Here is a 27,803-nt window from a genome sequence, read left to right as displayed (position 1 = left end):
GGAGGGGCTCTTGTCCTTCCTGGGGTCCCTGCGAGTTGTGCTGGCATCAGAGACACACCACCTCACGTGGCATGGGTTTCTCACTGCCTAAGGGACCTGCACCAGGGAAGCAGCCCAAGGCCCTGGCTGTGCTCAGCTGGGTCCTGTGAGCCGCACCCCACCCACACTGGGGAGCACAGGACAGGCCCTGCCTGGGGTGGGGGATGCCCCTTGGTTCTGCCTGTGCAGGGTGACGCCTGCTGGGAGCTGCCCGCAGGCCCAGCCACTCCCACAGCTTCCACCCTGGAGCCTCAGGAGCTCCCAGCACTGCCCAGTGCAGCCCGACCTGGGGTCCTGCCTGGAGCCCAGTTCTCGCCCCAGCTTTGTCTGCAGCTCTGTGTGGGACGGTGGGGCCCACCCTCAGGGGCAGCCCATCTTGCCCACGGGTGGGCAGCTGATCAAGGTGGGCCAGCCCGGGGTGCCCTGCCCTGCCAAGCCAAGAGGGGGGACGCTTGTCAGCTTTCAAAGGTCTGATGCTGAGTCAGCAACTACAAATTCATTGCAAAGAAGCTCCCTGGCAACCTCCTTTTTTGGACAAGGTCTCTCACTCATCCAGGTGGGAGTGCAGTGGTGCGATCTCGGCTCACTGCAGCCTCGACCTCCGGGACTCAAACCGTCCTCCCACCTCAGCCTCCCAGGTAGCTGGGACTACAGGCGTGCACCCCCACACCTGGCTAATTTTTGTATTTTTTGTAGAGACAGGGTCTTGCCGTGTTGCCCAGGCTGGTGTTTGGTCTTGGGTATTACTGGTGTGAGCCATCGCACCCGGCCCAATAAAGCCCTTTAAAGCGACCCAGGGGCTGGGTGCGGAGGCCGGGCACAGTGGCTCACGCCTGCCTGTAATCCCAGCACTTTGGGAGGCTGAGGTGGGTGGATCAGGTCGGGAACTCCTGAGGTTGGGAGTTCGAGACCAGCCTGGCCAACATGATGAAACCCCGTCTGTACTAGAAATACAAAATTTAGCTGGGCGTGGTGGCCATGCCTGTAATCCCAGCTACTCGGGAGGCTGAGGCACGAGAATGGCTTGAACCTGGGAGGTGGAGGTTGCAGTGAACTGAGATTGCGCCAGTGCACTCCAGCAACAGAGCAAGACTCCGTCTCAAAAATACATACATACATACATACATATATACATACATACCTACATTAAAAAATGACCCAGGATCTTAGTTTCTTAACTATGACCCCCCCCAGTCAGGGGAACAGGGCTCCTTGGGGACATGGGTGATGCCAGGCCTGGGGCAAGAGATGCCCAAGGTGAGTTCGGAGCATCTCGGTGTGTGGGGAACCAGAGCCCTTGGGCGCTGTCTGGGGTTGAGTTGCTGCCGGAAAGGCTCCCAGGGGCCACCTTTGGGACACGGCGGGCGCCTGAACACAGGACTCATCGCAAGCCCCGCCTCGTCCTGCTCCTTGGGAAGAGCAGACGGTGACCACGAGTAGACCGCCACCCCCACCTGCCGCCACCCCTACCTGCCGCCACCCCTGCCTGCCGCCACCCCTGCCTGCCGCCACCCCCGCCTGCCACCACCCCACTGGCCGCCACCCCCGCCTGCCACCACCCCCACCTGCCGCCACCCCCACCGGCCGCCACCCCCACCTGCCGCCACCCCACTGGCCGCCACCCCACCGGCCGCCACCCCCACCTGCCGCCACCCCACCGGCCGCCACCCCCACCTGCCATCACCCCCGCCGGCCGTCACCCCCACCTGCTGTCACCGGCCACCACCCCCGCCTGCCATCACCCCCGCCGGCCGTCACCCCCGCCTGCCGTCACCCCCACCGGCCGCCACGGGGCTCAGAGCATCAGGGGGATGCAGAGCACGGGTGGAGTGACAGTGGGGTCCCACAGGAGTGAGGGAGGGGAGAGGGGCCCCCACAGTGGGGAGTTCCTCCTGAGGGGTCAAAGCTGCCACCTGCAAAGAGCAGATGCTGAGGCCCCGTGTGTCCTGCCGCACAGGGCAGGGCCGCAGAGGCCAAAGCTGTGAGTGGCTGTGACTGGAAAAGGGATTTGCTGGGCACCGGGCGTGGTGGCCACACAGGACATCTTCCTGCCGAGCCCGGGAGGCTGCTCTCATGTATGCTCCACATTACAGCCCTTGACATACAGGGGTTGAAAATTTCCCCAAAAGTAGTCAAAGAAAAAAAAAGTAAAGCCGTTTAAAGCCTGGGGCCCTGAGGCAGAGCAGGCAGTGTGGGTGCATCTGGCTCCTGGAGTCCCCTCAGGCTGTGTCCAACCAGCCACCGACACCCCTTACCTCCCCCTTGCTAGGAACCGGGCTCAGGGAACCCCTTTTCCCTCCATTTGTGTTTGAAAATTTTCATGGTAAAGTTTAAAAAATAGTGGCCTGGCTGGGCACGGTGGCTCACGCCTGTAATCCCAGCACTGTGGGAGGCCAAGGCAAGTGGATCACCTGACGTTGGGAGTTCAAGACCAGCCTAGCCAATGTGGTAAAACCCCATCTCTACTAAAAATACTAAAATTAGTCGGGAGTGGCGGCAGGCACCTGTAATTCCAGCTACTTGGGGGACTGAGGCAGAATTGCTTGAACCTGGGAGGCAGAGGTTGCAGTGAACCAAGATGGTGCTACCGCACTCCAGCCTGGGTGACAGAGTAAGACTCCATCTCAAAAAAAAAGTGGCCCGAGAAGGCAGCTGCCCCTCTCCAGGAATCCTGTGTCCACTGCCCAGTGGTCGCCGGCCCCGGGACAAACGCAGTAGAGGGTGGGTGCTGGACCCTCCTGGGGCCTGGGGGAGGGGCTGCGTCTGGCACCTGCTCTCTCTGGGAGGCAGGGCGGGGCGGGCGCCAAGTCTTTGCTCAGGCGCAGAGGCTGAGGCTGACCCCGGTGCCTCCCGTCCTCTGTGGTTTTCCCCAAGTGGGCGCTGGGTGTGAGAGCAGGCTGGGGGGCTGCACTGGACCCCAAAGCAGGACACGGGGAGCTGGGGGGAGGGCTGGAAGCCTCAGACTTTCGTTGTCACTTTATTGGTTCTCTTTGCTCGTGAAGATGACCCTCAACTCGGAGCCAGAGGCGTCATGGCCCCAGCATCCGGGTTCCAGGCCCCCCGGAGGGGCCAGCTCAGTGATCTCTGACCCCGTCCGCGTGTCCTCCAGGGTGGTCTGTGTGAAAGGAAGGCTCTGAGGAAATGGCTCAGCGTCGCCGCCTGGATCCACTGCCTCTCAGCTATGGAGTGTTTGTGGACGAACGCCCACGCGAGCTGCGGAGGTGGATGTGGAGCCAGGGTGGACTCCTCCAGGCCTCAGTGCACCCGGGGCCCACGGAGTGCAAAGGGTACTGTGATGTCCCTGCCGGGGCCATGCCGTGGCTGAGTGACACGGAGCTTGGTGGGCCAGAGGCCACGGGGCTGACCAGGCAGAAAGGGGAGGGAGGACCTGGTTCCTGAGGGACACGCTGCCCCAGAGCACACCCTTGCCACGCCAGCCAGCTCCCGGCACTGGAGGAGAGCACACGTGCACACCACAGGTGGCCATGCATGTGTACACACACACACACGTGTACACACGGAGATGAGGCTGTGCTGGGGCCTCCTCCACCCCTTGCCTTCAGCCTCGCCAGATGCACGGGAGAAAAGGAAAAGAAAACCTTGAGGGCAAGGCTGGGCACGTGGCTCCTGGTGGGACTCACACAGGAGGAGGCCACGGAGGCCTGGGCTCTGGGAGGCTCACGAGGCAGCCACGGCCCAGGTCAGTTTGGAGTTGGTGGCCCCTCGCCCTCGGCCACCCCAGGCTCCAGCAGGTCTTCGTCCAGCCCCAGCGGGTGCTGGTCCCCGTTGCCGACGGCGCTGCCCTGGTCATCCTTGCTCTGCTGCTTCTGCCGTCGGGTCTCCTTGTACCTCAAAGTGATGTCCCTGGGGGCAGGGGGCAGTGTCATCACCTGCTTCCACACCAGCCCCCACTGCAGGCCCCACGGACAGCTGGCACCTCATCCCTGTGGAGGTCCAGGATGGGCTGGGTGGGAGCCGGGTACCCTGGCCCTGCGACAGCAGCCGTGGCTGACTGGAGCCCTGAGGAGCCTGGATCCACCAGTGCAGAGTGAAGGACCCGAGGGCTGGGTCAGGAAAGGCCCCTCCCACAGAAGCAGCCAGAGGGCTGGAGCAGGGACAGGAGGCACCATCACCACCAAACTCCCACAGCGCTTGCGCCAAGAGACCCGGACAGCAGCCCTCCTTCGGAACACACCCGCCCGCCCCCACTCACCGCAGGAAGAAGCGCCAGACGGTCCAGGTGAGCACCAGGACGGAGCCGAGGGTCCAGCACTGGGAGATGTAGAAGGGCAGGGACAAGGTGAGTGTGTGGGGGTCGTACTTCACCACGATGAGCAGCTCCGTGGCCGTGATGGCCGCCACCAGCCATGCCTGCGGGCCCAGCTTCTTGTGGGGCTTCCTGCAGGGGTAGCAGGGGGCTCAGCGTTCCGGGCCCCCCAGGGTCCTCCAGGAGGCCTTGCCCAGGCCCCAGCCTCCCAGTCTCTGCTCCCCGGCCCCCTGCCCCCCAGGGGTGTCTCCACCCGGACCCCCGCCCCGGGGGTGTCTCCGCCCGGCCCCCCGCAGCCCTCACGGGTCATCCATGAAGTCGTAGATCTCGCGCATGGCCACGCCACCCACGTTCACGAAGAAGACGAGCCGCAGGAGGACCAGGTAGTGCTCCGGGGGCATCCACAGCACAAACTTCAGGTAGAACGTGTTCAGTTCTGCCAACAGGAACTAGGGGAGGAGAAGGTGAGCACCAGCTCTGGCCCCCAGCCCGCCACGCCGTCGCGAGGCAGCCCGGCCTTACCACCAGGATGATGCCGCACACGGCCAGCCAGCGACGCAGGCTGGAGGCCGGCTTCCACTCGAAGCGAACCCAGCTGTAGGGCGTGAACTGGAAGGCGATCCTCTTCATCTTGCCCCTGGGAACCACAGAGCCGGCAGCCTGAGGACGGCAGCCCACCGAACCCCACCCTGCACCATCGGGCCACAGACTGTTCCTGGTCACCCGGCCCCGCCCTGCGCCAACGGGCTGGCTCTGCTCCTGGTCACCCGGCCCCACCCTGCGGCATCGGGCCACGGACTCTGTTCCTGGTTACCCAGCTGCTGCCTGGCCGCTCTCCGAGGTCTGGCCACGCAGCCACAAGCCCTGCCTCCCCACAGCCCTCTGCTGTTCAGTCTCTTCCAGTCTGAGCAGCGGCCGCAGCGCCTCAGAGGGCGCTCCACGGCGCCATGAGCTGGCCACGTGTGCAGAGGTGTCCAGGCAGAGCCGGGGCACCCACAGGCAGGAGGGGAGACCCCCGCCCCCCAGGCCTTTCCTTAGACTTTCGTAACTTTTTAAAATTCCAAAGTCATAATGACAAAGTACCAGCAACTATTTCATAACCAAAGCAACCAGGGGAGGGAGAAGCACGGAAGGATCCCAGAGCCCCTGAGCCAGGCCGGCCGGAGACTGAGGAGCGAGGTGAGTGGGTCAGACGCCGTGGCCACCATGAGGGGCGGCCAGGCTCAAGTGACAACGGGTCAGACGGGAGGTTCCGGGAGGCAAAGCCCCGCAGTCACCCCGCTGAGCCGCACGCTGGACAGGCCTGGTGCTCGGGGTCCGCTGGGGCACAGACGCTGAGGCTGCCTCTGGGTAACCCGCACCCAGCCCTGCCCTTGCAGCCCCCACGACGTACTTGTAGGTCGGAATGTTCCAGAGGCCCTGCCACTTGTACGTCTTCAGGGACAGCCACTCGAGGGTCTTCATGCCGCAGTAGATGCCCAGCCCGTTGCAGACAAGCACATCCATGATCCACTGCGGGGAGGGGCCAGCACTCGTCGCAGGGGTTGGGGGGTAACGGGGCCCCTGAGGAAGACCCCAGCAGGGCACAGGGGAACCGAGAACGCCCCTCAGCCTGCACCCACTGCCCTGGGGGCTCTGCCGGCACCTACGTGGTCCCACCAGCACTCGCTGAAGTTGGGCAGCTGGTGCTCCAGGCTGTACTCCAGGAACTCGAACATCACGCTGATGATCATGCACATCCACCAGTCTCGGATCATCAGGGTCTGCGGGTGCCAGGGTCAACCAGAGTGTGGGATGTGCTGCCATGCTCGGCCTTGCCCACGGGTGCACACGGCCCCCACCCCGGCTGGCAACATTCTTGGAGTTGAGAGCACTGGCAGGACCCCCAGCAAGGTCTCAGGGTGAGTGTGGGGTGGGCGGCCCCCCAGCGAGGTCTCAGGGTGAGTGTTGGGTGGGCGGCCCCCCAGCGAGGTCTCAGGGTGAGTGTGGGGTGGGCGGCCCCCCAGCGAGGTCTCAGGGTGAGTGTGGGGTGGGCGGCCCCCCAGCGAGGTCTCAGGGTGAGTGTGGGTGGGCGGCCCCCCAGCGAGGTCTCAGGGTGAGTGTGGGTGGGCGGCCCCCCAGCGAGGTCTCAGGGTGAGTGTGGGGTGGGCGGCCCCCCAGCGAGGTCTCAGGGTGAGTGTGGGGTGGGCGGCCCCCCAGCGAGGTCTCAGGGTGAGTGTGGGGTGGGCGGCCCCCCAGTGAGGTCTCAGGGTGAGTGTGAGTGGGCGGCCCCCCAGCGAGGTCTCAGGGTGAGTGTGGGCGGGGTGGCTGCCCCTCCAGCAGCCTCGATGCTATCACTGTCAGCAAACAAGGCAGCATCCCCATGCCCGGGGCCTGACACCAGACTGCCGGGGTACTGGTCCCTCTGCCAAGCCAGCCGAGGCTGCGTGCAGGGGCTGCCGGGTGCGCTGCAGGGTCCAGCGGGTACCGCTCTTGGCCCCCCAAGTAGCACAGGGCCCCTCAGAAGTGGGACGGGGCAGTGCCTGAGCCCAGGTGGGGCCGGGACTTCCTGCCCTGCTGCCTCTCTCCGCCGCCCCCACCCTGAGGACGGAGTGAGGACCCGGCCAGGGTCCGGGCTCGGCTCCAGGGCTCCAGGGAGGATGCAGCGCGACACCCTCCCACCACACTCAGAGCACCCTGAGCTCAACCCCACGGGCCCAGAGGACAGGGCAGGCCTGAGAACTGGGGCAGGGTGGCCGCGAAGAGGAGGTGCCGTACCTTCAGGTACCAGCCAAGAAAGTGCGCGGGAACGAAGCCATCCAGCTTGTCCTGTGGGCGACAGGGTGTGACCCTTGACCCTGGGGCACAGCCACCCCCACCCCCCACACTGGCAGGTCAAACCCACAACCGAGCAGCACCTGCCAGACGCTGGGAAGAAGGCCAGGGACTCACAGGTGCTGCTGTGGCCTGTGGAGACCACGTCCCTGACAGCCTAGAGAGCGGGGCCCGGCCATCGTGAGTACCACCCAAACGGACAGGGCCTCAGCACATCTCTGGGCCAGGAGGAGACCCCACATGTGGGCCAAGGGGCACGGGGGGCAAGGCAGGAGCATGGATGGTGCCTGGTCCGGCACAGGCCACACCTGGGGAGGGATCCACCTCAGGGCTCCCGGCGTCTTACCCAGACGTTGTGGAAGGGGTCAGTCTCGTTGTCTGGGTCATAGATGAGGCAGTTTCCCCCATAGTGTCTCTCTGGCAGTGGGACTCCCAGCTTGGGGTCAACATACTTCAGAAACTGCCGGCCGTCCTGGACAGTCTGCAAGGCCAGTGCCCCGTCAGTGGGGCTAGAGTTAGTGGTGGCAACTTGAAACGGGAGATCATGGTTGTTTATTTTTTATTTATTTTTTGAGACGGAGCCTCACTCTGTCGCCCAGGCTGGAGTGCAGTGGCGCGATCTGAGCTCGCTGCAACCTCCACCTCCCGAGTTCACGCCATTCTCCTGCCTCAGCCTCCAGAGTAGCTGGGACTACAGGCGCCGCCACCACGCCCGGCTAATTTTTTTTTTTTTTGTATTTTTAGTAGAGACGGGATTTCACCGTGTTGGCCAGGATGGTCTCCATCTCCTGACCTCGTGATCCGCCCGCCTCGGCCTCCCAAAGAGCTGGGATTACAGGCGTGAGCCACTGCGCCCTGCCGGGAGATCATGGTTGTAAATTGCATCTCAGTCACCCTGGAGGAGGGCAGCGCCCTGTCTCAGCAGCCCTCCCACCCCAGGGAAATCCTGGTGGGATAGCGCGTATAGAAGGAACCCCCGGCACGACAACCCAAGTCTCCACACCTGTGCTCCCCGGGGCCAGGTGGGCATAGGTGGGCTTCAGGACATGGGGGACTAGGACCACTGGACAGACAGCAGTGGGACGGGGCCCCGAGTTCCTGCTGCGCAGCCCCACCCCCGGCCCCTCCCCACACATGTGCTCTGGCCAACACCCTCACAGAAGTCACCCTTGTGGGGCATCACTCTTTCCTCACCCAGACGCTGGCATCAGCCAGATGCACCTCTTGGCCTTGGGGCAAGGCAGGCTCTTGGGCCTGACCTCAAGGGAGGTTTACATCATTTACAGACGTCTGAGCACACAGTGAGCTGTGGCACCCAGGACCACGCAGCCCACCCAGCACCCAGGTCTCAGTCCCTAATATTCAGGAAGGACCCAGGGCTCTTAGAGAAGGGGTTGATTCCAGGACTGGGGTAGGGAGTGGACAGGAGGAGCCTGGAGCATCCCGCAGTGCTAGGAAGTCAGGATGTGCTCAGAAAAACAAAACAAAAAGCCAAAAACTCAGTGATGGCGTGTGAAAGCAATACAGGAACCAAGTGGAAACTCCCAAAGGCAAAAGAATTTGGGCACCATGATAAATACAGCAGCGCTGAAATAAATATCCACGTGTAAGACACGTATCTGTAATTCCGCACTGACAAACAAACACGTGATGGAATACCTAACGGAAGAGAAGCAGGATCTCTCCCGTGCACAAGAGTTCCAGGTAGCGCACAGACGCACACTCCAAGGAGGGCAACGAAACTCCCCTCTGTGCAGGCTGCACCAGTGACCCCCTGTGGAGAATGCACTACGGATTGACTGTGGAAAGCCTGACAGACACACCTCACCTGGTGGTCAAGGTCCACAGCACCACAGGTGCATCATGGTGATGGTGCCAGTGTGTGCCTTCACCCCAGACGAATCATGAGAAAACATCAGACACATCCTCACAAACCCTGGTGCCAAAGCCAGAACAAGACATTCCAGGAAAATTAAAGGACAGTATCTCTTACAAATATGGATGCAAAAATCTCAGATAAAATGCTAGGAAAGCAAGTCCGGCAATATGTAAAAAGGCACACCCTGCGACCAAGCAGGATTTATCCCAGGAATGCAAGGTTGGTTCAGGATAAGAAAATAAATGTAATTCATCATATTAACAAAGGGGGAAAAACACCCATATGATCATCTCACTTGATGCAAAAAAAACATGTAACAAAACTCTTACAACCTTTCATGATAAAAACACTCAACCAAGTAGGAATATACTAGAATGTTCTCTACTTGGTAAGGGAGATCTATGAAAAACTCTGAACTTTCTCCACTCGGTAGGGGAGATCCATGAAAAACTCACAGAATGTTCTCCGCTCAGTAAGGGAGATCCATGAAAAACTCACAGAACGTTCTCCACTCGGTAGGGGAGATCTATGAAAACTCACAGAACATTCTCCACTCGGTAAGGGAGATCTATGAAAACTCACAGAACATTCTCCACTCGGTAGGGGAGATCCATGAAAAACTCACAGAACGTTCTCCACTCAGTAGGGGAGATCCATGAAAAACTCACAGAACGTTCTCCACTCAGTAGGGGAGATCCATGAAAAACTCACAGAACGTTCTCCACTCAGTAGGGGAGATCCATGAAAAACTCACAGAACGTTCTCCACTCGGTAGGGGAGATCCATGAAAAATTCACAGAACGTTCTCCACTCGGTAGGGGAGATCCATGAAAAACTCACAGAATGTTCTCCACTCGGTAAGGGAGATCTATGAAAACTCACAGAACGTTCTCCACTCGGTAAGGGAGATCCAGGAAAAACTCACAGAATGTTCTCCACTCGGTAAGGGAGATCCAGGAAAAACTCACAGAATGTTCTCCACTCGGTAAGGGAGATGCATGAAAAACTCACAGCTAACACACTCAGTGGGGAAAGACCGGATGCTTTTCCCCTAAGATCAGGAATCAGGTAAGAATGTCCATCTGGCCAGGCACAGTGGCTCACATTTATACTCCCAGCACTTTGGGAGGCCAAGGGGGATGGATAGCTTGAGCCTAGGAGTTTGACATCAGCCTGGCCAACATGGCGAAACCTCACCTCCACAGAAAATTTAAAAATTAGGTGCGGTGGCTCACTTGAGGCCAGGAATTCTGAGACCAGCCTGGCCAACATGGTGAAACCCTGTCTCTATTAAAAATACAAAAGTTGGGTGTGGTGGCACGTGCCTGTAATCCCAGCTACTTCGGAGACTGAGGCACGAGAATAGCTTGAACCTGGGAGGTGGAGGTTGCAGTGAGCCAAGATCATGCCGCTGTACTCCAGACTGGGTGATAAAGCAAGACTATGTCTCAAAAAAACAAAGCCAGGCGTGGTGGCACATGGCTGTAGTCCCAGCTACTCAGGAGGCTGAGGCAGGAAAATCACCTGAGCCTGGGAAGTTAGAGGCTGTGGAGGCCTATGATCGCACAACTGTACTCTAGCCTGGGCAACAGAGCAAGACCCTGTCTCCAAAAAAAAAGAAAAAAAAAGCCCATCCTTGCCTGTTCTAGGAAACATTGAGCTGCAGGTTCTGGCCAGCGCAGCTACACAAGAAAATAAAAGACATCTAGACTGGAAAGGAAGAAGTAAAACTCTATTTGTAGAAGACATAATCTTGACTATAGCATATTCTTAAGAATCTACCCCAACACCCCACAACTCTTAGAGCTAATAAGTTCAGCAAGGTTGCAGGATGCAAGACCAGTCACAAAAATAAGCTACATTTCCATACACTAGTAATGAGCAATGCAAAAGTAAAATTAAAACAGTTCCACTTACAAGGGCATAAAATGAATAAGATAACTGGATGTAAATGTAATAAAGGAAGTGCAAAACTTAAACCCTGAAAACTCTAACACATTGTTGGAAGAAATTACAGACCTAAATAAACAGAAAGCCATCCCATTTTCAAGGACTGAGTTAATATTGTTAGGATGACACTACTCCCAAAACAGATTTGCAGATTCGATGCAATCCCTATAAAAAATTCCACCTGTTCTTTCCACAGAACTGGAAAGGGTGATCCTCACATTTGTTTGGAAATGGAAGAGACCCAGATGATTCAAAACCATCTTGAAAAAGAACAACCGGCTGGGCGCGGTGGCTCACGCCTGTAATCCCAGCACTTTGGGAAGCCGAGGCGGGCGGATCACAAGGTCAGGAGATCGAGACCACGGTGAAACCCCGTCTCTACTAAAAATACAAAAAATGAGCCGGGCGCAGTGGCGGGCGCCTGTAGTCCCAGCTACTCGGGAGGCTGGGGCAGGAGAATGGCGTGAACCCAGGAGGCGGAGCTTGCAGTGAGCCAGGATCGCGCCACTGCACTCCAGCTTGGGCGACAGAGCAAGACTCCGTCTCAAAAAAAAAAAAAAAAGAAAAAAAAAAAGAAAAAGAACAACCTGGGTGGACTCACACTGTCCAATTTCAAATGTCACTTGAGGGGTATTCCACTACATTCCTGACCAATCCACAAAACTGTCCAGGTCACCAAACACAAGGAGCCTGAGAAACTGTCACTGCCAAGAAAGAGGAGCCCAGGGCGGCGGGGCGGTTCACACCTGGAATCCCAGCACTTCAGGAGGCTGAGGCGGGCAGATCATTTGAGGTCAGGAGTTCAAGACCAGCGTGGCCAACACGATGAAACTAAAAATTACAATAAATTAGTGGGGGGTGGTGGCGGGTGCCTGTAATTCCAGCTACTTGGGAGGCTGAGGCAGGAGGATCACTTGAACCCGGGAGGTGGAGGCTACAGTGAGCCGAGATCACACCACTGCACTCCAGCCTGGGTGACAGAGTGAGACTCCGTCTCAAAAACAGATAAATACTAAAAGAAAGAGGAGCACGGGAAGACACATGCAACCTGGATGAACCTCAGAGGCACCGTGCAGGGCGGGAAGAGGCTGCCCACTGCATGATTCCGTGTATAGGACACTCTCGGAGGCAGAAGTGTCCTTCACCAGCAGTCAGGGGTCGGGGCGGGTACGACTACCAAGGGGTAACACAAATGAATTTTGGGGCCAGTGGAATTGTTGTACATCCTAATTGTGTTTCTATAAGTCCACACAAATGCTAAAATTCATAGAACGTACACTGCCCCAGAGAAGCCAATTCTGCCATGATGATAAAAAAATCTGGTCACGCACTGACAGAGTTTTAAGACTGGGAATAGCAAAGTCCTTTGTAACCTGAAGACAGCCCCAAAATGTGTGTTTAAACTGAGTTAAACGGAACAGAGAGTATTAATAAAGTAAGCATTTGTGGCAGCAACACAGCCTGACCCAGGAATTACAAAGGAGCTGCATCTCCCACCCGCACCCGCCCGTCTTGCGGAAGGTGTTCAGGATGGGGAAGCAGCACACACAGCCACACTGGTCAACCACAAAACACAGACACAAAGACCCTGTCCCTCTGGGCGCTGGGGGCCCCTCTGAGGCCCAGATGTGCCCTGGCCACACACATGCTGGCCTGCATCGCAGGTCCCTTGCTGCTCCCTTCATGCCCAGTCCCTACCCGCACTCAGACAGCTGTGGGCAAAGCCACCCTGGCAGCTGCACCACTGGCCCTGCCCTCGTCTGTGTCCACACTTAGGTGTGGCCCTGCTACACGGCCACAGTCAGCCCCCCACCAGCAGATACTCCTGGAGGCCCCCCGCGGCTCGGCCTACGTTTTGAGGTCTAGCCCTGCTTCCTCCCATCACTCGAGGGCCACACAGATGCTCCTGGAGGCCCCTGCGGCTCGGCCTATGTTCTGAGGTCCGGCCCTGCTTCCTCCCATCACTCGAGGGCCGGGTGGGCAAGGCCTCCTTTGTCACCCTGCCTGGGGCCAGACCGTCACCTAAGTTCCCAGGTATCCAACCCAGAAACACGGCTTACCTGGAAGAGAATAAAGATGAGAAACAGCTCGTAGACCACACTCACGCAGAGCCAAAACCTCCAGTAAGCTACAAAGACAGATGACAGAAGGTGAGTGCGCCCGGCCCAGGCCTCCGGGCCCCGCTCAGCCCCAGGCTGGCTCCTGGCTCCTTCACACCCGGTCTCTTCTGGGCCCCTCACAGGTCCCTGGAGAGCCTTTATAAAGCTGTAACTGAGAATTAGGCACAATTTCCCTCTAAAAAGTGAATTTTTTTCTTCATTTTTTTCCATTCCAGCCCTTAAATCTTCGGCCCGTGAACTGCTGCACAGAATCAGTCAGCAAACATCCCTGTCCTGTTCACCAGTGACGCTTCTAACCTTGTGCCATGAAGTCTGGGGTAGGTTTCTGGTGGATATTTCTTTTTGAGATGGAGTCTCTGTCGCCCAGGCTGGAGCGCAACCTTGGAGCAACCTCTGCCTCCTGGCTCGAGTGACCTCCTACCTGAGCCTCCTGAGTAGCTGGGACCACAGGTGACTGCCACCGCATCCAGCTAATTTTTTTTTTTTTTGTAGAGATGGGGTTTTGACATGTTGCCCAGACTAGGATACTTTTTTATCATGTTAAAAATTTTTTTAAATTCCAGTATGTTAAGTTTTTGTCATAGATGAATATGAATTTTTGTTTTTCTGCATTTAAGGGGATTAATTTTTTCATGTTGATGTGATGAGTTACGTTAATAGACTTCTAATGTGAAACCATCCCTCAATTCCTGACTTCCCACGGCTCCGAGCAGCTCATGGCAAGACACGCAGACGTGAGGTTTTAGGACCAAACGCAGGAGGCCCCGACATACTCAGGGGAAGACGGCCACCATGGCTCACGAAAAGCCGCCCTCCATCGGCAGGAAATACAAACGCCCTGGTGTTCTTAGGAAAAGCTGCTTAGGGAGGTCTGGGACCCAAGACAGACAGCTGAGATCACAAACTGATTCCTCACGTGCGGGGTGAGAACCTGAACACTTCCCAGTGGCCCAAGAGCTAAAGGTCGTGGTGAGACTAATTTGGGGCAGCCCTCGCCCGACACTGACTGAAGGGGACACCTCCGGAGCAGGTGCCCGGCCTGCCGGCGCTCTCTGAGGGGACAGCTATACCCATGAAACCACAATGTTCTGAGTGGGCCACAGGTCACCACGTCCGGGGCTAACTTCCCTCCCCGCCACTGCTGAGTCGAATCTTTCTCACATTTCTCCTGTTGGGGAAGGCCCCAGATCAGAAAGGTGATCTCGGACTCCTCTCCCCACTCAGGCTTCACATGTGACCAGCACCAGGCTGCCGCCCCCGAATACCCAGCAGGCCCTTGGTCTGCATTCCTGCCTCGCTCCCCGGAGCAACTCCAGACCTCCCTGACCCCAGGGCCACCTCCAGCCCCCAGCGCTCGTTTGCCTTTCTAAACATCACACCACAGGGGAAAGACAGACAGGCAGCCTCAGCAGCCCTGGCAACACTGTGGCTGACTCAGCCTTCAGAGGGAGCCAGGAAGAAAATGCAGTTTACACAGAAGGGGTGCCCGTCTCAGTGGCCCAGGACCTTCCGCCTCCCTCCGAGCTGCAGCCAACTCAAGTTTCCAAAGAAAGCGGCTCCCTCCACGGCCGGGCTGGGCTCATTTCCACTCTTCCTCATGAGGCCCAGTCGCTAATGGCTACGGCTACAGCCGCCGGACTGGGCATTCCTGGGCCAGACCCAGGGGAGTGGGAAGAAGGTGGGCAGAGCCCACAGGGACCACCTTTCTGGAGAACCCTTCTCCCTGCCCCTCCCAGAACCTCCGCTGCACAGGATTCACTTGTCCACTTCAATGTGTTGTGACTGCAGAGGGTTGAGGGCTCCCTGCCGGCCCCCAAGTTAACAAGACACGTGGAAGAAGGTGGCTCCAGGACAAGTTTCCCCATCAGTAAATTGAAGACTGGCAAAGTAACGTGGAATTTATGCCAAGCAAACTAAACTAACAGAAGAAAGGTAGAGCAGAGCTCAAACCAAAACTGAACACCCTGGGAACTCCCAGCCCTGCCCAGCAGGAGGGGACAAGCCACAGCTCAGAGGAGCCATGGCTGGAGCTTTCAGAAGCATCAAGACCTTCAGGCCCAGATGCTCCACATCCCACCAGGGGACCTGCAGCCGGAGCTCCTAGACTGCACGGAGCTGAGGACCTCCCGGGAGTCTCTCCCTGTGCCGGGGCCACATGCCAGGAAAAGCTGCTGCCTGCTGACCAGTCTGCCCCACTCACGGCTGCGTCCCAGCACCCGGTGATGCCGGCACCCAGGAGGGATTTGGTGCATCTCCAAGCAAGGACGGCCACTGGCTGAGCTTCCGGCAGCTCTTCTTCCCTCCAAATCCACCCAACAAACATGTAACTGCACCAGGCTTTTCACTGTGTGACAGGCAGTTTTTAGACTATCGCTGCACTTTCCACTGCTCTGCTGAGCAATCCAAACCCGTCTGAGGCAAGACCGTCTGTGCTCAGCTGACTGGGCAGACAAGAGCCCTGGGCCCTTCCTACACAGCTGTCAGTCAGCAGAGCGGCCCACCAGGCACTCAAGGAGCCCTTTCTCAAGGCCCTGGGCAAGGAAGCGGCCAGCAAGACCAGCCTGCTTGGGTCACCGGACGGCTCCCCGCTCAGGGCCTCTGGGGATGGGGAAGCTTCACTCACCACCATGGTGCTGACCCTGGGGCAGACGCCGCTCTCCCGGGGCAGACGCCGCTCTCCTGGAGGCCAATTTTATAACACGTATCACGGGCTTAAACTGTGTGTGTCCTATAATTCAATACTTACTTCTGGGACATTTTATTAAATGAATAATCAGATATTTACACAGAGCATAGGGAAAAAATTCACCACAGCCTAGTTTATTAAAATAAAACTGGAAACTTTCTAAATATACAGTATTATGGCTTAAATAAATTGGTTAAATGTAGTACATTCAAATGACAGCTAAACAAGCAGTCATTAAAATTTCAGCTGTCAAAAAATTAGTAAGGAAATGATTAAAGTCATTTAAACCTAAATGACTAAAGTCATTTAAAAAATCAGTAAGGAAGGGCCGGGTGCAATGGCTTACCCTGTAACCCCAGCACTTTGGGAGGTCAAGGCGGGTGGATCATGAGGTCAGGAGATTGAGACCATCCTGGCTAACACGGTGAAACCCAGTCTCTACTAAAAATACAAAAAAATTAGCTGGGCGAGGTGGCGGCGCCTGTAGTCCCAGCTACTCGGGAGGCTGAGGCAGGAGAATGGCGTGAACCCGGGAGGTGGAGCTTGCAGTGAGCTGAGATCGCACCACTGCACGCCAGCCTGGGCGACAGAGCAAGACTCCGTCTCAAAAAAAAAAAAAATTATAAGAAAATGACTGAAGTTATTGAACCTGAAGTGGGGAACGCACGAAGCCACACGTTCAGGATTCCAGTCTTTCGAGGTCGTGAATATGTCCATATACACAAACGTGAAAATTTAACAGTGGTTATTATTTGTGGGTAGTTTTATTTTTAAGTATTTTTTGCATTTTTGAAATTTCCTATAATACCTACTCCTGTTGAACCAGAAACTATGTTTCTAATTACTTCGTGTGGCCACTCTGGGGAAACCACCAACCCTACAGAAGCCTGAGCCCCTCCCTGGGGTGGGACGTGGGTACAGCGCACTGAGACTGGGGGAAGCTCTGGCCCACGAGGGTTTGTTAGAAGTCAGGGCCATAAGGTGGGGTGGAGGCCGAGGCAGAATGTGCTGGGCAGGGGGTGGGCAGCGCCTCACAGCCCCACCTGGAGTCTGCAGTCCCCGGCCTTACAGCCCCACCTGGAGCCCTCTGCCACCGGGTCTGTGGAAAGAGGAGGCAGAAGCAGGAAGAGAAGGGACGGAGAGCCCTGGACAGGGAAGAGTGAAAGGGCCAGAGAAGGCCTGGAGGGACCCTTGGTGGCTGGAGGAGGAGCACACGGCCAGCTGAGAACGCCACGTCCTCGTCCACGTGGGAAGTGGCCTTGGAGACCTTGGGGAGGGCCGGGCGGAGGGGAGGACGGGACACTCACACCCAGCAGCACAGACACAGATGGCTGCTCAGAACAGAACTGCCACGGGGCACACGGAGAAGGAAATGGCAAGTTACCTGGATGAGGTCTGGAAAATGGCCCGTCTTTAGCTTGTGTGACTCCAAAACATAAGAAAACCAAAATACTGGCCACAATACCTCTGCAAATAAAGAACAAACAGCCCCTCAGTGTGTGCAGGCTTCTCCCAGGAGGGAGGTGGGAGGCTGCAGGGACCCCCAGACACCCATTGTGGAAGAGCTGGGGCGGGAGGAAGGGCCCGATGCTGGGGCGGGAGGAAGGGCCTCGGGCAGAGCTGGGCAACTCCGGGGCGGGCAAGGCCCGGACACCTCCACCACCCTGGGCCCAACATTCGCCCTCACATTTGCCGCCCGCCCAGTGGCCGGGAGCCCTTGTGCTCGGGCTGCTGGTGGTTCCCAGTGTCCCATCAGGAAGACACTCGCTCTACAGAGGCCACCAAACGCCCCCCATGTGACCATCAGCGATCACAAAGCCCACGTAGGAGGAAGGCGTCAGGAGCTACTGCCTCCCTGATCCAGCACGCAGGACCCCCAGGAAGTGTCTCTAGAGAGTTCTTGTGTCTTTTTGGGGTCAACTCATCCAACACCAACAGGACTCCTGTGATTCATAAGATGGAAGCATGACAGCTGTAGCTGCAACCAAAGACGCAGGCTCAAGGGAAGGAGGGCGCGAGGGGTTCCCTCCTCGGCAAAGCTCTTTGGGGCAGGCCTCAGCCAGAGTCTCAGTGGGTTTCACTGAGAAGCAGCTTAGGCTGGTGGACGTGCAGACACACAGCCCTGGCCACAGGCACACTGCTCACATCCGCCCCCGCATCCGACGTGTGGACCTGCTCTGTGCACCCGCTCTGTGGATGTGCTCTGTGGATGTGCTCTGCGGACCCGCTCTGTGGATCTGCTCCGTGGACCTGCTCCGTGGACCCGCTCCATGGATGTGCTCTGCGGGCCCGCTCCATGGATGTGCTCTGTGGACCTGCTCCGTGGACCTGCTCCATGGATGTGCTCTGTGGATGTACTCTGTGGACCTGCTCTGTGGACCTGCTCTGTGCACCTGCTCTGTGGATGTGCTCTGTGGACCTGCTCTGTGGATGTGCTCTGTGGACCTGCTCCATGGATGTGCTCTGTGGACCTGCTCCATGGACTTGCTCTGTGCACCCGCTCTGTGGATGTGCTCTGTGGACCCGCTCTGTGGACCTGCTCCGTGGACCCGCTCTGTGGACCTGCTCTGTGGATGTGCTCCGTGGACCTACTCCGTGGACTCGCTCTGTGGACCTGCTCTGTGCACCCGCTCTGTGGACCTGCTCCGTGGACCTGCTCTGTGGATGTGCTCTGTGGACCTGCTCCGTGGACCCGCTCTGTGGATGTGCTCTGTGGACCTGCTCCGTGGACTCGCTCTGTGGACCTGCTCCGTGCACCCACTCTGTGGATGTGCTCTGTGCTCCCGCTCTGTGGATATGCTCTGTGGACCCACTCTGTGGATGTGCTCTGTGGACCCACTCTGTGGACGTGCTCCGTGGACCCGCTCTGTGGACGTGCTCCGTGGACCCGCTCTGTGGACGTGCTCCGTGGACCCGCTCTGTGGACGTGCTCCGTACTCCCGCTCTGTGGACGTGCTCCGTGCACCCGCTCTGTGGACGTGCTCTGTGCTCCTGCTCTGTGGATGTGCTCTGTGGACCCGCTCTGTGGACATGCTCTGTGTTCCCGCTCTTTGGATGTGCTCTGTGGACCCGCTCTGTGGATGTGCTCTGTGGACCCGCTCTGTGGATGTGCTCTGTGGACCCGCTCTGTGGATGTGCTCTGTGGACCTGCTCTGTGGACGTGCTCTGTGCTCCCGCTCTGTGGATGTGCTCCGTGGACCCGCTCTGTGGACCTGCTCTGTGGACGTGCTCTGTGCTCCTGCTCTGTGGATGTGCTCTGTGGACCCGCTCTGTGGATGTGCTCTGTGGACCTGCTCTGTGGACGTGCTCTGTGCTCCCGCTCTGTGGATGTGCTCTGTGGACCCGCTCTGTGGATGTGCTCCGTGGACCCGTTCTGTGCTCTGCAGGCATTCGGATGCACCCATCCTCTCCGCTCGTGCTCAGCTCGGGGTCTGAGACCCCCTGGCCGCTGCATCACCCAGTCCCTCCCACGGCTCAGTCGTGCTGTGCTGACAGTCACACCTCGGTGTGTTCGCACGCTGGGCTGCTTCTGGGTGGCTGCCGTGAAGGAAGCTGCTGCGTGGGGGCCACAGAGACAAGCTATCTGTTTTTAAGACAACAGTCTTAAAAAATACCTAATAACAACTTCAGTCCGAGAAATTCCCCTCTCTGCCTGCAGGAGTGCCTGGTCCTGAAAGTCCTGAGTAGACAGAGGCAGGTGAGGCCAAGCCCCGCCGGAGGCTTGCAGGACGGAGGATGGAGGAGGGCACAAGGCCACTGGCCCCTGGTGCAGCCGGGACAAGGGTCTGGTGGTTCTGGGCAGGTGCTGCTCTCCACCCAGAGCCCCGAGGGTCTCACCCTTGGCAGGACATTCATGGCCCCCCAGGTGAAACCAGAGTTTCTGACGCGGTCTCCACCCAGGCCCCAGCTCCCACACTACTGCTGTCAACCTCCAGGGACAGAAGCAAAGATGCCCTCGCTGTTGGGTTCAGCAAGGTGGGACCCGCGTCCCTGTCACAGGTGCCCCTCCCGAAGTCTCTCAGTGCTGAGGGTTGGGAGGTGTGAAAAGTACCTTCCAGGGCCCCCTGAAGCCAGACAGGCCCCACCTCAGCTGTGCCTCCACGGTGCATGGAGCGGGTCGTAACATTCAGTGGAAAGACACTGAAATCATCTCCTGTCCTCCCCAGAAAAGATAAAAATGAAAACAGGAACATGGGCACTGGCCAAGGAAAGCTGCTCCTGGTGCAGGCGCGCGTCACCCCGGGCCGCCATGCGCCCGACAGGCGCGTCACCCCGGCCGCCATCCGCCCGACAGGCGTGTCACCCCCGGCCGCCATCCGCCCGACAGGCGTGTCACCCCCGCCGCCATCCGCCCGACAGGCACGCGTCACCCCCGGCCGCCATCCGCCCGACAGGCACGCGTCACCCCCGGCCGCCATCCGCCCGACAGGCGCGCGTCACCCCGGGCCGCCATCCGCCCGACAGGCATGCGTCACCCCCGGCCGCCATCCGCCCGACAGGCGTGTCACCCCCGGCCGCCATCCGCCCGACAGGCGTGTCACCCCCGCCGCCATCCGCCCGACAGGCACGCGTCACCCCCGGCCGCCATCCGCCCGACAGGCGCGCGTCACCCCGGGCCGCCATCCGCCCGACAGGCATGCGTCACCCCCGGCCGCCATCCGCCCGACAGGCGCGTCACCCCCGGCCGCCATCCGCCCGACAGGCGCGTCACCCCGGGCCGCCATCCGCCCGACAGGCACGCATCACCCCAGGCCGCCATCGGCCCGACAGGCGCGTGTCACCCCAGGCCGCCATCGGCCCGACAGGCGCGTGTCACCCCAGGCTGGTGCTCCCCGAAACAGCCCATGGCACCCCCGACAAGGCACGCCGCCCAGAGGCCAGCTCAGACCAGGTCACACGGGACTCTAACCTGGCCACACATCACATGTTTATGACAACTTTATAAGGCTAATTTGTTCATAAGAATTACTTGCTGGGTGCAGTGGTTCACACCTGTAATCCCAGCACTTTGGGAGGCTGAGGTAGGTGGATCACTAAGTTCCACCTGGCCAGGAGTTCGAGACCAGTCTGGCCAACATGAAACTCTCGTCTCTAATAAAAATACAAGAAATTAGCTGGGTGTGGTAGCAGGAGCCTGTAATCCCAGCTACTCAGGAGGCTGAAGCAGGAGAATCACTTGAATCTGGGAGGCAGAGGTTATGGTGAGCTGAGATCAAGCCACTGCACTCCAGCCTGGGTGACAGCAAGACTCAGTCTCAAAAAAAAAAAAAAAGAATTACTTAAGTACTTGAGAAGGTGTGTCCATTGGGTAAGAATGAGGGAAGTGCTTTAAAAGGAAAGCAAATATATTGCATTTCAAAAATAAGTTTTTAATTTTAGAATGGTTTTAAATTTACAGAATTATTGTAAAAATAGTAAAAGTTCCCATATCTCACACGCCTAGCTTTCCCATTAACATCTCACCATTAATAAGCCAGTGCTGGCCGGGCGCGGTGGCTCACGCCTGTAATCCCAGCACTTTGGGAGGCCGAGGTAGGTGGATCGCAAGGTCAGGAGTTCAAGACCAGCCTGACCAACATGGTGAAACCCCGTCTCTACTAAAAATACAAAAAATGAGCCAGGCGTGCTGGCGGGCACCTGTAATCCCAGCTACTCAGGAGGCTGAGGCAGGAGAATCACTTGAACCCAGGAGGTGGAGCTTGCAGTGAGCCAAGATCACACCACTGCGCTCCAGGCTGGGCAACAGAGCGAGACTCAGTCTCAAAAATAAATAAACAAACATTAAAAAAAAAAAAAGCCAGTGCTGCCACACGACTGCCGAGGCCTACGCCTCCTTTGTTCTCCCCTGACGTCCTTCCCCCTTCATCCACCCCCACCAACAATCTCTTCCTCGACATCTGCTCGTCCTGTCTCTTCAGGCTCCCTTAGGCTGGGACGGTTTCTCAGACTCTCCTTGTCTCTGATGACCTGGGCGGTTTGGAGGAGGCCTGGTGAGGAATTCTGTGGAACGTTCCTTAGTGAGACGGTGGGCTGTGCCTCTGTGTGGCCGGGCTGGGGTCGTCAGGGTTGGGAGGATCTGGCAGCAGCCTCACCATCGGCCACACTGTGAACATCACCAGTGGATGCCGACCTGACCACCGGGCCCAGGGGTGTCTGCGGGCGCCTCCACTGCAGCGTCCCCATCCCACCGCCCCCTCCGTGCTGCACGCCCAGGAAGGAGGGCGCCATGCACAGCCCGCGGCGGGGCAGGGAGGAGGGAGGTCACCACGCGCAGCGCACTGCGGGGCAGGGAGGTCACCACGCGCAGCGCACTGCGGGGCAGGGAGGAGGGAGGTCACCACGCAGCGCACTGTGGGGCAGGGAGGAGGGAGGTCACCACGCAGCGCACTGTGGGGCAGGGAGGAGGGAGGTCACCACGCGCAGCGCACTGCGGGGCAGGGAGGAGGGAGGTCACCACGCAGCGCACTGTGGGGCAGGGAGGAGGGAGGTCACCACGCGCAGCGCACTGCGGGGCAGGGAGGAGGGAGGTCACCACGCAGCGCACTGTGGGGCAGGGAGGAGGGAGGTCACCACGCAGCGCACTGCGGGGCAGGGAGGAGGGAGGTCACCACGCGCAGCGCACTGCGGGGCAGGGAGGAGGGAGGTCACCACGCGCAGCGCACTGCGGGGCAGGGAGGAGGGAGGTCACCACGCGCAGCGCACTGTGGGGCAGGGAGCTCGCCACCTCCTGGAGCGGGGGCTCTACCTCATTTACTGAAAACCTTCTGCAGGGACGGTTGGTCTCTTTCCCTCTATTTATTCAATCAGTTATATCAGTATGGGCTTGTGCATGTTTATTTTATACTTTGGGTTATATTCTAATACTACTTGATTGATTTGTTGCTCTTTGGCCACTGGGAGGCTCTTTCGCTGGGACATAATCCTGTGACTGTGGGGTTTTGTTCACCGAGCTCCTCACTTTTTTTTTCTTTTTTTTTTTGAGACGGAGTCTCGCTCAGTCGCCCAGGCTGGAGTGCAGTGGCGCGATCGGCTCACTGCAAGCTCCGCCTCCCGGGTTCACACCATTTTCCTGCCTCAGCCTCCCAAGTAGCTGGGACTACAGGCGCCGCCACCACGCCTGGCTAATTTTTTGCTTTTTTTTTTTTTTTAAGTAGAGACGGGGTTTCACCATGTTAACCAGGATGGTCTCGATCTCCTGACCTCGTGATCCACCCGCCTTGGCCTCCCAAAGTCCTGTGATTACAGGCGTGAGCCACCGCGCCCGGCCGAGCTCCTCACGTCCTGGCACTGCCAGGATCAGCTGATCCTGGGCATTTCTTGTTCCGGTGCTAGAATCAGCCATTTCTTGTCAGACAGAGCCCTGGCCCCATGGACTGGAGGGCACTAGGAACCAGGATCTGGGCCTGGGTGTGCTCACTGCTGCAAGCATAACTGGTTCTAGTCCCCCTCAGCTTGCAGAGCAACAAGATACGTGTGTATCCATTAACCACTGCACACACACTGTTTAACCATCTGTGTCTCTTCTGGGCTAAATGTGCAATAGTAATCCACCATCACAGGGGTCACTCCAGCCTCCTCCCTCTGATTACCCAGAGACTCCCCTCCTCCTCTTTCTGATTACCCAGAGACTCCCCTCCTCCTCCCTCTGATTACCTAGACTCCCCTCCTCCTCCCTCTGATTACCCAGAGACTCCCCTCCTCTTCCCTCTGATTACCCAGAGACTCCCCTCCTCCTCCCTCTGATTACCCAGAGACTCCCCTCCCACAGCCATCACACACACCACAGTGACAAGAGCTGCCACCCAGCACCTCTGTGGAGAAAAACTTTATCGACTAGAGCAGCGTCTGTGTCATTCCTTTTGCCTCTGGCCTTACAGACGCTGCTCATTTCCAAAGTTACTCAGCACCTTCCTCTGAACACCCTTCAGGAAGGTCACAGAATGCATTTGCAGTAGTTAAGATTCTCGTCCGTCGGCCTCCCCCGCTGGGACCCCCATGTCCTCAATGAATGTTTAAAATCTGCACAAGGTCTGCTCTTGTGTTGTCCAGTTCTACAGGTTCGGACAAATGCACAGTCTCGTGTACCAACCAGGACGGTGCAGCACAGAGCGCCCTCACTGCCACACGCATGCTGCGTTCTATCCACTCTCCCCTTTCCCCAGGAAACAACGGATGCTTTCACTACCACATCATTTCACCTCTTCCAGGTCATCGAGCTGAAATCGTGGTGCGTGGCCTTCTCTCTTAGGAACGTGGATTTCTAGAAACGTGGATTTCAGGTTCCTTCCTGTCGTCGTGGCTTGATGCTCATTTATCGTTACTATCTGTCTCTATGTCTGTCTTTCATAAATTACCCAGTCTTGGGTATTTCTTTACAGCAGTACGAAAACAGACTAATGGACCATGTTACCCAGGCTGGTCTGGAATTCCTGGCCTCAAGCAACCGTCCTGCCTCAGCCTCCCAAAATGCTGGGATTACAGGTGTGAGCCACCCTGCCCAGCCTGTCTTTCTTCTTCTTGAGCTTTAAGAGTTCTTTGCATATTTTGAATACAAGTCCTTTGTCAGATAGACGTTTTGTAAACATTTTTAACAGCTTGTGGTTCACCTTTTCATTCTCTCAACAGCGTCTTTTACGAAGCAGAAGTTTTAATTTTTTCAAGGTCTCACTCTGGGGTCTAGGCTGGAGTGCAGTGGTGCTATCGTAGCTCACCGCAGCCTCGACCTCCTGGGTTCAAGCAATCCTCTCGCCTCAGCCTCCTAAGTACCTGGAACCACAGGCTTGTACTACCACAATTAGCCAACTTACCTCTTCCTAATTTTTAGTAGAGATGGGGGGGAGGGGTCTCATTATGTTGCCCAGGCTGGTCTTGAACTTGTGACCTCCAACAATCCTCCTAGATTGGCCTTCCAAAGTGCTAGGATTAGGGGCATGAGCCACACACCCAGCAGACAGTTTAAGTTGTAATGAAGTCCAGTTGATCAAGTTTTTATTTTCATGGATTGTGCTGCTGGTATTTTATTATCACCAAACCCAAGGTCACTATACTTTCTCCTGTGGTTTCTCCAAGATGTTTTATAATTAAGGCTGAGCATGAGAGCTCACATCTGTAATCCCGGCAGTTTGGGAGGCCAAAGCAGGGGTTTGAGACCAGCCTGGGCAACATAGTGAGACCTTATCTCTACAAAAAATTTTAAAAAGTAGCTGGGTGTGGTGGTGCACACCGGTAGTCTTAGCTCCTTGGGAGGCTGAGGCAGGAGGACTGCTGGAGGCCAGCAGTTGGAGGCTACAGTGAGCTATGACTGCACCACTGCACTCCAGCGTGGGTGACAGAGCAAGACCCTGTCTCAAAAACGAACAAAAAGAGAAGTTTTATAGCTTTTCATTTTACATTGAGGCTTATCTAAAATCCATTTAGAATTAACTGTCGTGAGAAGTGCAAGGCCTGTGTCCAGATCTGCATGTGGATGTCCTGTTGCTCTGGCGCCAGTGTTGAAAAGGCCGTCCTCTCTCCACGGAATCGCCTTTGTTCCTCTGTTAAGGATCAGCTGCCTGTAGTTGGCGTGCCTGTTTCTGGGCTCGGTATTTTGGTGTATTTTTGACAGGAAGTCTTGAAATTGTGTAGTGTCTGTGTCCAACTTTGTTATTCTTCAGCTCTATGAGTATATTTATATGCATTGTTTCATATGTATTACAAGTAAGGATATTTATATTTTAAGTGTATTATATTTATATATGTTACATGTATTTTATTGAGTAAAATGTGTGAAGAGGTTTAATTTACTAAGTTTAAAATGGGATAAAAATGTAATGGGCTGGTGAGGAAAGCTGGACACTCCCCCAAGGTCACCCCGACACAGGCAGATCAGTGAACGGTACCGTGTCCACGCAGTGGAAACTCCCCAGCGAGCCACTGGCAGGCACAGCAAGGACGCCCTCCAGCGGGTGAGTCTGGGCCGGAGGAGAAACTGCGTTCACAAGGAGCAGGGGCCGGCAGCGCAGACCCCGCCCTCACTCAGGCAGATGCACAGGCACTGCCCGAGCCGGGGTGACCCGAGCGCAGGGAGGCACTCTGAGCACAGGGTCAGAGGAAACTTGAACAATGAACATTTTCCACACCTCCATGCAGTGGTGGGCACACAGGGGTATGAATCCGTTAAAAGTCATCAGCTGTATGCGCGAATCAGACACAGATTATAGGTCAATAAAGCTGACTCAAGAAAAACAAAACGGGGCCGGGCACAGTGGCTCACGCCTGTAATCCTAGCACTTTGGGAAGCTGAGGCGGGTGGACTGTCTGAGCTAAGGAGTTCAAAACCAGCCTAGGCAACATGGTGAAACCTGTCTCCACCAAAATATAAAAAAATTAGTGGGGCGTGGCGGTGCACGGCTATAATCCCAGCTACTCAGGAGGATGAGGCACGAGAATTGCTTGAACCTGGGAGGTGAAGGCTGCAGTGAGCCGAGATCATACCACTGCACTCCAGCCTGGGCAACAGAGCACGACTCTATCTCCCAAAAAAAAAAAAAAAACAGGGAAAAAAGAAAACTATCCCCCAAGGTGGGGAACCTGTTAGGTGCATAAAAACAACAATGACAGCAAGCTGAAGGAAGACACACTAGCTAGTTTTATAACTTTTTACCTTTAATAACATAAATATTAACTTTAGAAAATAAGGCTGGGAGCTGCGGTGGCTCAGGCTGGTTGTTCTGGCACTCGGGGAGGCGAGGCTACACGTTCGAGGCCAACCTGGTCAATGTTGACAGAAAAAAATAATTTTTTTTCCATCCTGGGTAACACGGTGAAACCCTGTCTCCACTAAAGATACAAAAAATTATCTGGGCGTGGTGGCAGGCGCCTGTAGTCCCAGCTACTCAGGAGGCTGAGGCAGGACAATCGTGTAAACCGGGAGGCGGAGTTTGCAGTGAGCCGAGATTGCGCCACTGCACTCCAGCCTGGGGGACAGAGCGAGACTCCATCTCCAAAAAAATAAACAAATAAAAAAAAAAAATAAGCCTAACTTCTAGAAAGTATTTTCTTTTTTTTTTTTTTGAGATGGAGTCTCACTGTCAGCAGGTGGAGTGCAGTGGCGCAATCTCGGCTCACTGCAAGCTTTACCTCCCGGGTTCATGCGATTGTCCCGCCTCAGCCTCCCGAATAGCTGGGACTACAGGCATGAGCCACCATGCCCGGCTAATTTTTGTATTTTGAGTAGAGACAGGGTTTCACCATGTTGGTCAGGCTGGTCTCGATGTCTTGACCTCGTGATCTGCCCGCCTCAGCCTCCCAAAGTGCCGGGATGACAGGCGTGAGCCACTGCGCCCGGCCTAGAAGGTAGTTTCTACATAAGAAATCTACCCTTGAGGACATCAGATAATTCTCGTATTAAAAGTAAACCAGCCCCCCCCCAGCCTCCTGGATACTCGGTGTGTGGGCACCCTGCGTGTGGGCGCCCTGCGTGTGGCCGCCCTGTCTGTGGCCGCCCTGTCTGTGGCCGCCCTGTGTGTGTGTGTGTGGCCGCCCTGTGTGTGTGAGCGCCCTGCGTGTGGGCGCCCTGCGTGTGGGCACCCTGTGTGTGTGTGGCCGCCCTGTGCGTGTGTGTGACTGGGCTCCTGGTGTGCAGCAGTGCGGGTCCAGGCCATGAGAATGGACTCGGGACAGGTGCACCACGGCAATTTCACTGGAAGGAGCCGCAGAGCCACGCTCAGTGCCAGGGTGACCTACAGCAGCCGAGCCTTGCAGGAAGGAGCCCGGAGCAGGTTCCAGGTGCCAGCAGCAGAGGATGGGTGGCTTCTTTTGTGCCCTCAAAGAGGGTGAGGGGGGCAGAGAATGTGAGCTGGGAGCACATACAGTGTCCCCAAAACAGAACCTCAGAGAAAAATGCCCAGGGCCCTGTGAATTCCCGTCTCCTGGCCCCTCTCAGTGAACACACACAGGGGCTCCCTGCTGTAGAGGACAGGATGGCAGAACCCAGCCTCTCATGTCGGGGGCCACTCAGGAGAGGCCAGCGCTGGGTGAAGTGGGGGACATGCCCTCCGCTGCTGCCCC

At 57.2% G+C, this 27,803-nt stretch overlaps 1 protein-coding gene across 12 annotated transcripts in view; it reads right to left on the bottom strand.

The window, feature by feature from the left end:
- Positions 1 to 3,003: 3,003 nt before the first annotated feature.
- PTDSS2 (phosphatidylserine synthase 2) overlaps positions 3,004 to 27,803 on the bottom strand; it is a 43,249-nt gene continuing 18,449 nt past the window's right edge. For 5 of the 12 annotated variants that reach the window (XM_074012712.1, XM_074012713.1, XM_065527722.2 and 2 more), the window contains 10 exons: positions 17,140 to 17,222; positions 13,010 to 13,077; positions 7,467 to 7,601; positions 7,064 to 7,114; positions 5,956 to 6,069; positions 5,700 to 5,818; positions 4,829 to 4,943; positions 4,610 to 4,755; positions 4,253 to 4,438; positions 3,004 to 3,903 (listed from right to left, as the gene is read on the bottom strand). In XM_074012712.1, coding sequence (XP_073868813.1) covers positions 3,741 to 3,903; positions 4,253 to 4,438; positions 4,610 to 4,755; positions 4,829 to 4,943; positions 5,700 to 5,818; positions 5,956 to 6,063 — 837 coding nt within the window. In that variant the 5' untranslated portion in view covers positions 6,064 to 6,069; positions 7,064 to 7,114; positions 7,467 to 7,601; positions 13,010 to 13,077; positions 17,140 to 17,222 and the 3' untranslated portion in view covers positions 3,004 to 3,740. The remainder of the gene's footprint in view (positions 3,904 to 4,252; positions 4,439 to 4,609; positions 4,756 to 4,828; positions 4,944 to 5,699; positions 5,819 to 5,955; positions 6,070 to 7,063; positions 7,115 to 7,466; positions 7,602 to 13,009; positions 13,078 to 17,139; positions 17,223 to 27,803) is intronic. The other 7 variants (XM_074012717.1, XM_074012716.1, XM_074012714.1 and 4 more) reach the window with 2 other exon arrangements.

This window comes from Macaca fascicularis, chromosome 14, assembly GCF_037993035.2.
Source record: "Macaca fascicularis isolate 582-1 chromosome 14, T2T-MFA8v1.1".
NCBI lineage: Eukaryota > Metazoa > Chordata > Mammalia > Primates > Cercopithecidae > Macaca > Macaca fascicularis.
Note: the sequence above shows the minus strand (reverse complement) of the source record. Positions and strands in the feature narration are given on the sequence as shown.